The sequence below is a fragment of the Bidens hawaiensis genome, unplaced genomic scaffold, assembly GCF_021521415.1.
Source record: "Bidens hawaiensis isolate Kalapana, Puna unplaced genomic scaffold, B.hawaiensis_p1.1 tig00003653_1, whole genome shotgun sequence".
NCBI classification, from domain to species: Eukaryota; Viridiplantae; Streptophyta; class Magnoliopsida; order Asterales; family Asteraceae; genus Bidens; species Bidens hawaiensis.
This window is the reverse complement of record NW_027491209.1, coordinates 475,565-487,508: the sequence shown is the minus strand read 5'-3', so window position 1 is coordinate 487,508 and position 11,944 is coordinate 475,565. Positions and strand designations below refer to the sequence as shown.

The following is an 11,944-nucleotide window of genomic DNA, read 5'->3' as shown; positions in this document are numbered from 1 at the left end:
TATCATTTCGATGTCTCCAGATCACCCACCAAACTATAAGGATAAAACAATGAATGAGCTTTGTTCTTGTCATATGCAGATAACGAATCAAGCAAATTCATAATCCCAGAGATAGTGATATTCTGAATCGGCTGTCGCCACTTGGTAATAGCGAGCCAAACTCTCGGAGCAACATCGCAGGTGTTACCAAAATTCCGCTAACCCAGTATGTTCTCTATTGTGAACGAAACGATTTCAACGGGTAGGCGAACCTCGTTCGGCAAAAGCATGCATTCGATGTGCTTCCGAATTGAACTGACTGTAAAACTGTCATAGGCATCAAAATCCCAAATCCCAAACCCACAAATCTTACTATTATTCTCCCACCTTCAACAAATCATCTAAAAGTAAGGGGCTGTTTGTTTACATCTGAATGGAACTATTCAGATGTAAAAATCTGATTCATTCAGACTTCAGACTGTTTAGTTCTAAACAGAAAAACATCTGAATGGCTAAAATTAGGTCTGAATCATTCAGACTTATTGTTGCTGCTGAATGAGACAGAGGTTCATTCAGACCTGACTCATTCAGATCTGAATGTACCAAACAGCCCCTAAATCTAATTGCTTATGTTCGGCCTCCTCCCCCCCCCCCCCCTCCTTTATCCACATCCATATGAATCTAAACATCCGGTAATGACTTTTTCGTTAAAAAGTGAGAGCAAAATAAATATTGAGCAAAACGTTTATACCTCTAAATTCATTCATGATATTGTTATAAATCTTCTAAGAGTAAACTGCGATTTCGTTCATGTGATTTGTCTAAATATGCGGTTTTAGTCCAACAGTTTTAAAATTGCGACAAACCACGGTGACTAAAACCAGTGACGAAGCTTGGACTAAGACACCCGGGGGGGGCGGACTCTAAACATATAAAGAATTTCAAAAACGGAGGGGGCCGGGTTCAAATTTTCGGCCGAAAACGGCTAAATTTACACTACGTATAAAAAATTTCAGACAAAAACATGTAAATTTACACTATTACGCAAAAAAAAAACCGGGCGGGGGACCCCCGGCCCTCACTAACCTTCGCCACTGACTAAAACTACAGTTTATTACTCACTTCTAAAATGTAGAATACTCTGTTTTAGAAGCAAAAGCATGGACGAGATAGTATAATGGTTACGTGCTAGAGTAAATATTAGCCTACTAGATTAGTCAGACAATATGAACTTTATTCGACAATATGGTTATGTGACGGGAATATTGACTATTGAGAGACTAAGATCAAAGAGCAAAGAAAAAACATTGTCATGGTGTAAGTTAGGTTGTCTTATTAGCTTTGTTAAAAATGTTCGTTAATATATTAATACAGGTCGCATACACATGTACTATATTGATTGTGGTCTCCAGCGGGGAGCATTCCACGTCATTATCTAGAAGATATCTGCAGGTACGATTTTGAGGGGTCTACTTGATAATGGTTGTTACAGGTCTCTTTTGGAGCACTTTTTCTTTACTCAGATAGATGCAATCCTTCTCGTTGTTGGATTGTTATTTCGGGGTATTACCGAACATGAGCCATAAACTACTTGCATGAAAATAGATATTTGACAAAAGTTGTATTATATCAAAACGAATAAATAATTGATATGGGTAAGTATCATGAAACATGGAATATATTCATTTACTTCATAGGTAAAAAAGTTGTTTGACATGTTTTTGTTTACCAACCTATACGAAAACGTTAGTATGTTTGCGAAAACATATGTAATATGTTACCGATTGTGCAACAATTATTAAAGAATCTAAAATCTGAATTACATTGACCACTCGAGACAATTTGGGCTCCAAGGCCCAAGCTCTGCATTGAATGGTCTATTCGCTAATATGAAAAACATGTACATTTTTTCTTTTGAATATTTCTAATATTAGTCATTCATTCGATAATACTTGTAATTTGTACCTAACCTAAAAAAAGCATATGTTGTTTCATAGGCAATGGACCATAAGCTCAAAATTTGTACCGAATCAAATCAATAATCAGACTCCATATCTCCCTCCTCACATGATACCAAAGTAAAGTCACAATCACAGATGGGGTTTTGCATTGGTAACTTGTACCTTATGCAGATCAAGTTGTACATTAATTTAAATTAAACACACACACATTGGCACCTCTTCTCCGGCCAAAAGCATGGAAACCTGTCTCAAAATTAAATGGTTTGTATTATTTTATGTTCCTGTACCTGCACCTCTGCACCTTCACCACGAATTTTCAACATCAATATTTCATAGAAACATCCAAACGATTTACAATGAAGTGGCAGGTAAGCGGGCAACAAACTGCGTCGCAACCCCTTTTGGATAGCAAACCCAATCCGACTAAAAAAAAGTTTTGATTCTTATGGGCTGATACATTACTATACACAACTTTCTAAACCCTATTCAAAAGGTTCACGGCATCCGGAGCTAAGAAACCAAAAGTGTCAAAGACGAAGGGGATAAACATCAATCATTTTTTTACCAACTCTAGTCCTTGCACTTTCACTGGTTTTAATATTCAGTCCCTCAAGAACTACAACCATCATAATAATAATAATATCCATACAAACAATAATAATAAGTGTTGTTGAAATCACACACAAGTTCATGAAATACAAAAGTCAGAAACCAAAGGTTTTCCTATAGCAACATATATTAAAAGCATTTTACTCTTAAATAAATAAACTTCTATTCATTAATTAAACACAAAACACAACACTTATCAAAACATAAAGTTGCATCCTTCCATGAAAGCTAGTTTCTGTTCTTTGACTTTTCCATAGCCCTTGGAGCTGTTCATAAAAAAACCAACAAAGTTAGAAAATCGGTATCGCGTTAAAAGTTAAAACTATTAATATGTGCGAGTCGAAATAAATACCTAAACCAATTGCATCAGAGCCCTTCATGATCTTCAACCTCTTGCAAGAACCGATAAACAAACTGCGGTATAAAAAATGTAATAGTTACAAATCAAAATCAAATAATAACATATTATGATAAGGATTGATATAACTAATACTTACTCCCATGGTACATCACCAACAAGCATCCAGTCACCATCTTTATCTTCATATGTTAATACATACTCGGATCCATGTAACAGATCCCTCAACTTGCTTTCACTCAGACTTTGACTTCCCTGCGATCCGCATTGACCTGCAAAACAAAGTAAATACCATAAAAATGAAAAACCACCTTTTTAAGGTTTTAACTGCATTTAAAAATTAAAAAAACTAACCGAGAGTGAAACAGCTAAACATCTTCTCTAATGCTGATGAAAGTTGTTGGTAAGTAGTGTAGCTTCTAAGATCAACTTTTCTCAAATAAGGAGCACCGTCCATGCTAACTTTCACAAATAGAGCAGTCGGACCGGGTTTACCGTCCACTTCATCATTGGTTTTTGCATTTGTTGCCAAAATGTTCTTGCGGAAGGACCTAACTGGAGGCCAACCGACCACTTGTGCCCTGATAATAACAAGATTGGTAACCAAATGTTATCTCTCAATTCAGTATGTCCGTGTTTGTTCATTTTAACTTCAACCGAGCAAACGATCGAACATGAAATTTTTTTTGCTGTTCGTGTTCAATCGTTAAGAAAATAAGTGTGTTCATGTTCATTCTTTAAGAAAATGAGTGTGTGTTTGTTTTTTAACAGTATGCGTAAATGAATAGAGATGAATGAGCATAGTTGAGCTAAAAACCAATTAAAAGTAATTGTGAACAATGCATCGGGCCTAAAAAGTTGCTAAAACTCGATTGAATTGTAATGATGATAACGGATTTAAATAAATATATTAAAGAGCATAAACAAACGAACTTAAACACACTTGAACTAACGAACATAAGTTAACATAAAAAAACGAATATATGAATGAACTTTCACAAACATAAATAAACGAGACATGTGCTCATGTTCGTTCGTGCAGCTAAATGAGCATAAATGAACGATTGGTTCGTTAACAGACCTACATAACAGTCAAGAAAAAGGGAGTTTTTGATTGCACTTACTTAGCAGCAGGAGGATTTGAAGTGTTGACTTTGTTATTATTTCCAAAGGTTGCATGAGTTTGATCCTGTGACACCACCTTCGATGCCGCATCATTAATCATAGTAGTTTGAGCACATGACGAAACCTTGTTATTAACATCAGAAAATCCTCTTTTATTCCCAGAAACAAAAGTCTTCTGTGAACCGGAGCAAATTCCATCTTTAGAAGGAAGCAGAGGGAACAATGGTTTCTCATCAAGACTCTCAGCGCTCACCAGATCAGCATCCGGGTCCCGCTCAGGTGATTGGGATCCCGGAAGACCGAGCCTCAGTTCAGTAGCTTTCAAGTTCAGATTGCTTCTTTTCACATCCGAGATTCCAGACACAGCAGAACTATCAACCGATGAAGAATCTGATAATCCAAGATAGTTCCTTTCGGTTAATCCAGCGTTCTTTGGGAAAATCGATTCCATAGTTGAAGCAGAGGTCATTAAGGACACGTGTCCATGGTCATCTCCATCGATACCTAAGAGTGGCGGAGGCATTGGATCCAAAACTTCTTGGCGCTTTTGTTAATCTGCTTGAAAAATCAATCCGAAAGATAACAAAACATATTAAATCGAAGAAAAAAAATCACTCGGTAATGCTATAAACAAACAAACGTACCCAGTATAATCCCACTCATAAAATAAACTATTGGTTGGGTCGGGGGAACAAAGATTACAATATATAGGAAAACCAAGACATAAAAATAGGGAAAAATAAACAATAAGGAAACACAATTAAAGTGTAATAAGGAAACTAAATAATAGATATACTTAAATAATATATTAAACTTAATTAACATAATATATCGTATCAAAACCTTACCTCTATCACCGGAGACAAAGAGTCTGCTCCCGGTAAGACCCTCAGCTCCAAAAATCCCTTTTACTTATTTATTTATTTTTTATTTTATTTATTTATAACGCTATAAAGGTGTAATTAATGTAACAAATTCTGAGATTTGAAAACACTACTTAAAGAGCTAAAATAATAACGGACTAACAACGAAATATTTATCGTGTAATATTGTGTATCTAGGTCAGTAACTTTTATTTTAATTCAGGAAACCAGTGGATCATACACGCATCAAAAGCACAATCAAAACAAAACAACTTATAACATATCAGACATTTAAAAAGCAGTCAATAAACAACAAAAAAAACCACAACAAAATTGCATAGAAACTCTCAAACCAATAAGATGCATATTCATATGCATATCCAGTACCCCCAAATTAAAGCTGCCAGTTGACTAAAATCAATCACGAGATTAGCACATGCTAAATCCCTAATTATAACCAAATAATTAATTACAAAATTTAATCATAAATCTAACCTCATGCAAACAAATCAAGACAACAACACAAAAACACAAACATAAACAAAACAAAACAAAACCCAGATCTCAAACTTAATAAACATTGATTTAAAAAAAAAAAAATAGATAATAGAGCAAAAGATTGAAGCATTTACCTGAAATATTATGAAACAGGTGTTGCTAAAGAGATGAAGATTGGATCGACAGCAGCAATTAACAAAGGAATTAAGCAGAGGTTAGGAGAGAGAAAATGTGTTTGAGAGAGAGAGAGAGAGAAGAGGATATTAAGGTCCCTCCATTAAGCAGAAAGCAAACAAAAGGTTCTGTGAGCTGTGTGCGTTGAAAGTCATTTTATGTAATAAGTTAAATATAGGCAAAGTGGAAAGGAGTGTGTTTTGTAGGGGTGTCATGTGTAAATTTTAGATTACTTTCTTTTCCATCTTTTAAGCACTGTTTTCCACACAAGATGCCTCCCCCTCCCTAAAACAAGCACTTAATTTATACCAACTCTTATTATTCTAGTTTCCAAATAATATTTTTTGGTATAAATGCAAAACATAAAAATAAAATAATAAATAATATTTATTAGACTAAATCAAATAAATATTATAAACATAAAGCGTTACGGTACGGTATTGCTTTGATACCGCTAGTGAAAAAAATACTGAAACTGACTCGTATCATAACCGAAAACCATGAAAAAGAAATTGGTACCGATGTTGTTCATGACTCGTATCATAACCGAAAACCATGAAAAAGAAATTGGTACCGATGTTGTTCATGCAGTGTTGGTTGGGTAAAAAAATTTGTGTGTTACAAAATAAGAAAGTTTATTTATAATAGCTTGATTACACAAAAGTTGTATAGCGTAACCCAAACACTAAAGTCGTGATTTGTCGGAAAGGAAATCAACATGTGTTTTGTATCGATCAAAAACCATAAAAACTAATGTTGCTTTTGATAGTACTGACACTGATCCGATATTGTTCGATCGGTATCGGTTCAGTTTGTGACGATAATGATTTTCTGTATAATTTATGTTACTATAAAGTATTTGAATACACTATTTTAAATAAAATTTATATCGGTGTTCGGCATGTTAAAAAATTAATCAAAGTTACGTTTTTAGTTTCTTTTAATATTAATGAATGTCAATATTAGAGTAAAATTATGGAAAAGATTAATTAGATCAAAGAAATAAAATAGTTATAGAATAAGAGGTGAAGTGAAGCTACAAAGAATGACTTTATATAGTCATTTAGGAATAACCAAATTATTCATTTAGCCTAGTGATATTGGTGGGATTGTTACACCTCCAAAACATGGGTTTAGTTGTGGTTAAAACATGTCCAAAAATCTAGTTTCGGTTCTAGTTTCTATTTAACGTGTTCCTTGGTCGAAAACATCATTTATTCTTACAAATGGTGTTGGACATGCTTGAATCACTAGCCCGTGTTGTTAGAGGACAGTTCATGTATTTATTTAAGATCAAACAGTCAAAAAATAGTTTTGTTGTTTAAGTATTACATGTGTTTAAAGTATACCCATTTTATAGACTCGGTCCAACGACTCAAACACGTATTTGTCAGGCTCAACATGGTTCGGTCAAAGCTTATCCCCAATTTCCTTGATAAAGAGGAGGTAGTTATACACTTTGATGGAGGACCTCTCCACCTCCCCACTACACATGTTGGTAATTACCAAGTCTTTATGTTCAGACATGTATATATAGGGTAAGGGGCAATGTAACACGTTGCTGCTACTACATGGTATTTATATACCCAGACGATACTTGTTTCGCTCACTGTGGCCTGGCAGACTTAAGCATCGGAGCCACAACGAAACAAACAAGTATCATACATATATGTAAATACCATGTAATGGTAATAGTGTATGTTACCTTGATCCCTTATCTAGTGCAGCCCTGTATGTAAATATAGATCTCTTTATAAATCATGAGTTGGCACTTACTTTGTATGTAAATAAATATATATATATATATATCCCTACATAAATTGTGAGAGTTGGTACTTACTTGACAATAACACTAAATTTAGTTTAGACAATCTGGATGTACTTTATAACTTTTAAGGCGTGTATATACCATGTGTGGACAAACTATAGATGTATGAAGTTACTTTCAAACTTTATAAAATGAAGACACTATATAAAATGAAGACATGGATAGTAAATTAAGAAACTTCTTAATCAACCTTTTTATTATTTTATACTAAAGTAATTATAAATTTATAATTTATGTCTTTTCATACTAAATTACTCAGCATTTTTCATATAAAACTTTTTATAATTCTTTTTTAGTAACTTTTTAAAGTTTGTTAACTTCAATTTTTTATTTCATAATGCATCTTCTTAAGTGAAAATTAAAGTGATGGACCTTCACCGTATACAAAAAGAATTTGTGATTAATAAAAAATATCTTTGTAATAATTTGTATTTGGTCACTCACTACATATTAATACCCCCAACATCATTATTAACAACCACACACTACCCTTTTTTATCGCTTTAAATAGTGTCATGCGCTTATGAGCAATCGTTGCACCCCGGCATGTTCCGCCGCCTTTGGTCGGGGTGTGACAATGGCCATCGGGTCGGCCCTGACATAATTACCACAAAGGCAACAACTTGTCGAGCTCACACCAACATTCCATTAGCGAGAGCCACACATGTCGAGAGTCACTTCTACCTTACAAGCATGAGTATTAACATTAATTGAAACCCAACTGTTCCATTTCATGGTAAACGGGACATACATGTTGGAGTTTTTGAAAAGAAACGGTTTCATGGCAACAACCGAGAAGTTACCCGGTGAATTGTTGTTCCAAATCCAATGGTCCGGAGCGTTATTAAAAGAAACCAACTGCAACAAATTGAAACAACTTAACACCTCGTTCATCTCATTCTAAACTCGATCGGGCATTTCCACCTCCATTCCCAAACCATATTACGTGTCATAATGTGAGAAGCAATTACTATTCAATGCAGTTTTTAAAAATTGGATTTTGCAATTCAAAATAGAGAGGGTAGTGGCACAACATTTAAAATGTTTGTCTTTTGTTTTAATATAATCACTACTTTTTATTCATTAAAGGATGACGTAAGATTATAATTCTTTGTATAAAATGTGAACCTTCTTAAAGATATATAGTCTTAGTTATGTATTATTAACGATTTTGAAAGGTGAAGGACATCGATTATAAACTTTTCCATGAGGGCATATGAATTAAACGAAGATGTATTTAAAACATATTAAAATATTATTGAGTGTTAATTTTGTGTATGTGAAGTCATGTTGAAAACTAATTTTTGTTTTCTTAGGCAAAGTTCTTTTCTTTTATATAATAAGGGGGTGACCTTTGAGCATAAATAAAAATGAAGAAAGGATTTATGACGGATCAAAGGGTATTTTGTTAACAAAAGACGAACATATTTTCATAAATACTTATAAATACACCTTTGATATTAAATACATTAAATATATTTTATTGTATTTTAGCTATAATCATCTTAAATTAACTAGTTGTAAGATGTGTCAATAATCCCTAGTTTAAGTACTTGATGTAAATTACCTAAAGGTTTAATTTAACACAGAGATGTTTTTGGTTCAAGTGTCACATGTTACCTATGATAAAAAAATAAAAGGTTTTATTTATGTTAGGCCAGTGATTTTACGCGTATGATGTGTTTTCTTCTAAAGATAGAAGCTTGTTAGTAATCTAAATGGTTGTTAAAAAAACTAATAGTGAAATGGAATATAACTTTCTCAGTAAAAAAATTAAGATAGTAATAGAAAATATTATTTTGGTGGGATTGTAAACTAGGTAGATTTAGGAGGGTAAAAAGGGGAATGGACTTGCACATATGATGACAATAGGCATGAGAAAGAGGAGACAAAGTGTGATGCTCAAGATTTTGCAGAAAACTGATAATTACGAAATCAAGCAAATTTTGATTATGTTTAGGCAAATATGTCATAATTCAACAACACTCAAATAGCCCTATACTTTCATCAATTGTCAAAAATTACCCCTTGAGTTCTGTCTACATCCGCACGTGTCCTCCGTTCACATGTCACCACAACCGGTAGTCTAACCTTCTCTAGGCAAAGTGGGCCCACCTCGTTCCCCATAAGGCCAAACGTGGGAATTGAAAAAGATACCCCCATATTCTAACACACGACCCTCTTCCATTAATAAATATGATAAGGATTGACTAGTATAAATGTATAACAATGTGACTTTTATAGTTTAGTACATGAACGAATTTCTTATGAAACTAGGGGGATAACAAACAATATGGCTCTTGACGTATCGAATTTCTATTTTTCTTATCGGAATATTTCAATTATTGGGCGTACATGACAACCTTTGTTATCGTAAAGATTTAAATTGTTAAAGCATGTAAAAGAAAAGTAACACATTTTAAAACTTTATGTTATTCACCTTGTGAACTTGTTCGTCATCTTGCAAACATACAAGTTTTTCATTGTTTTTTTACACGTGTAACTTTGTGAAGATCACAAGCTACGTCTGTTAAGATTCTTGAACAATTGATGACACTAGGAAACTTTAAGTAATAGGGAGGCAAGTCTTTAAAACTTATGGAACCATTGCATGTTGCTATAGAACACGTTTGAAACCGCGATAGTTTCTTGCAATATTCCATTACAAATTTAATGATATTTAGAATTCAATATATAGGTTATGCCAAGCATAAGAAACTAAAGACATTATAAAATATGGTATAAAGATAGAAATCCAAATAAAATTAAGATGCATGCCAAGAAGTAAAAAAACCAAACCAAATTAATAAAATATCAAGAATATAGTTGATTGTGATGTGAGTAGTGGGAAACTACGTACACGTTTCTGATTCTGTGGATTTAGATAGTGTCACCACCTAATACAAAATCCTAAACAAGTGGCAACAACTGAATCATAGTTAAAATACATATAGCCAAAAGATCCAATACAATAATATCTTCACGTATAATAGGTACGCGAATCATCTTCTTTCACGAATCGATCTATGAAATCGCATCACAAGATCTCAAAATCGTCAATACATATCCAATTAATCATTGGTTCACCGAAATAAACAGTTTTGGATCGTTAATCGATCAATTTTTTACTTTTCTTCATGAAAACCGTTTTTGAGCGTTTTAGGTTTTTAGCTGAACGTTTTAGTTTTTGGCTAAGTATTTTAGTATTTTTACCTTAGAGCGTTTTTGTTTTTGCATTGAGTGTGTCGCATACATATCATACGTTATGCAATTATTGTACAATAATCTCACCCTATAAATATATTTCTGTATTATTTTTGTAAGAAATACTAGAAAATTTACATTATTAAACTCTAGAAAGTAATGAAACATAAGGGATGAATAAGAGAGAATAGAAGAGAGGAGGGGGGTGAAAAGAGAAGAAGAAGGTATAAGTTGCGTATAATAATATAATAAAAGTAGAAAGGGGACAGAAGAAAACAGGGGATGGGGGACAAGAAAGCGGCATTTTTAGTTATTCTGTCGGCTGCTGACCATGACATTTAACCTCTCCTTACATTCTTTTCTCTTTTACACCCCTTCACTATTCTCATTATTACACTCTTGCCCTGCCCCCCCTTCACCACATACGTCATTAATAAGTTCTTTGCACGCCAAAATAAGTAAGGGATTTTTGAACGTACGGAGGAAAGGCAGAATTATACATGTTTAACAGTGTTAGTTATTACCCAAATGTTGAATTGGCTATTAGTGTTTTTAAAAAATATGGGTAAAACTGGAAACTAGTTAGAGTGTGTAGAATTGGTTCTGTTTTGGGGGCTAAATCATAACTATAATGGTTAACTGTTAGTTATTGGTCAGTTTCAGTTAAATTTGGTTAATTATTCAACGTATTGTGTGATGGTTTTTTTATCATTAGTTTTAGATGAGAGTGGTTCGGTTATTTCGAAGCTGAAAATTTCGGTTTCAAGCTTGGTTATGGTATTTCAAGTTATGTTGCAACATACACTTTGTATAGAGGCGTATAATTGGAAGAACATAAACATACAAAATCAGTTTGGTTTTGGTTAAAGTTGGTTAACGGGGATACGTTAAGCACAACCATAACTATATGGTCGGGTTAATCATATTCACTAGACCATAACTACCGGTTTTGTTCGATTATGGTTAATTTCATTATTTTTTCAGTTGACGATTCGGTTTTCGGTCATGATTCGATTCTTGCTCATCCCTAACTAGTAACTGATTTTTCAATTGTCTTATTAAAGTTGGTCAAAGTTCTTTTCTTTTAGTTGCTATATTAAAGTTATTCAACTTTAATTTGGTGTTCCGATTAGATATACTCTTTTATAAATGCTAAAAAATATAAAATAAAGTGAGAAATATGAAGTACATATGAATTTAGTTAAGGTCTTTGGTCTTATGGTACTAATACCCCCTCAATTATAAGGCCACCCGGTGATTTGTGGGGCGATTGGGGGAGGGGGGGCAAACTGTTTATCATTGTGCTTCCCTTTTCTTTTTATTATTATTATTATTATTATTATTA

The 11,944-nt window shown here is 33.5% G+C and overlaps 1 protein-coding gene across 1 annotated transcript; it reads right to left on the bottom strand.

Moving 5' to 3' along the window:
- Positions 1 to 2,700: 2,700 nt before the first annotated feature.
- On the bottom strand, positions 2,701 to 5,729 carry LOC143624059 (auxin-responsive protein IAA9-like). Its single transcript, XM_077094806.1, has 6 exons — positions 5,528 to 5,729; positions 4,032 to 4,587; positions 3,262 to 3,488; positions 3,047 to 3,179; positions 2,902 to 2,963; positions 2,701 to 2,815 (listed from the first exon to the last, which is right to left on the bottom strand). Exons 2-6 carry the CDS (start codon positions 4,553 to 4,555, stop codon positions 2,778 to 2,780), a joined length of 984 nt encoding a protein of 327 aa, XP_076950921.1. The 5' UTR covers positions 4,556 to 4,587; positions 5,528 to 5,729; the 3' UTR covers positions 2,701 to 2,777.
- Positions 5,730 to 11,944: the final 6,215 nt, after the last annotated feature.

Excerpts from the sequence above, each read along its gene's own strand:
- LOC143624059 (XM_077094806.1), bottom strand. The coding sequence starts at position 4,555 with ATGCCTCCGCCACTCTTAGGTATCGATGGAGATGACCATGGACACGTG. Across the intron at positions 3,489-4,031 it reads TCAAATCCTCCTGCTGCTAA|GGCACAAGTGGTCGGTTGGC; the intron begins GTAAGTGCAATC and ends TGTTATTATCAG. Across the intron at positions 2,964-3,046 it reads GTTGGTGATGTACCATGGGA|TTTGTTTATCGGTTCTTGCA; the intron begins GTAAGTATTAGT and ends TTTATACCGCAG.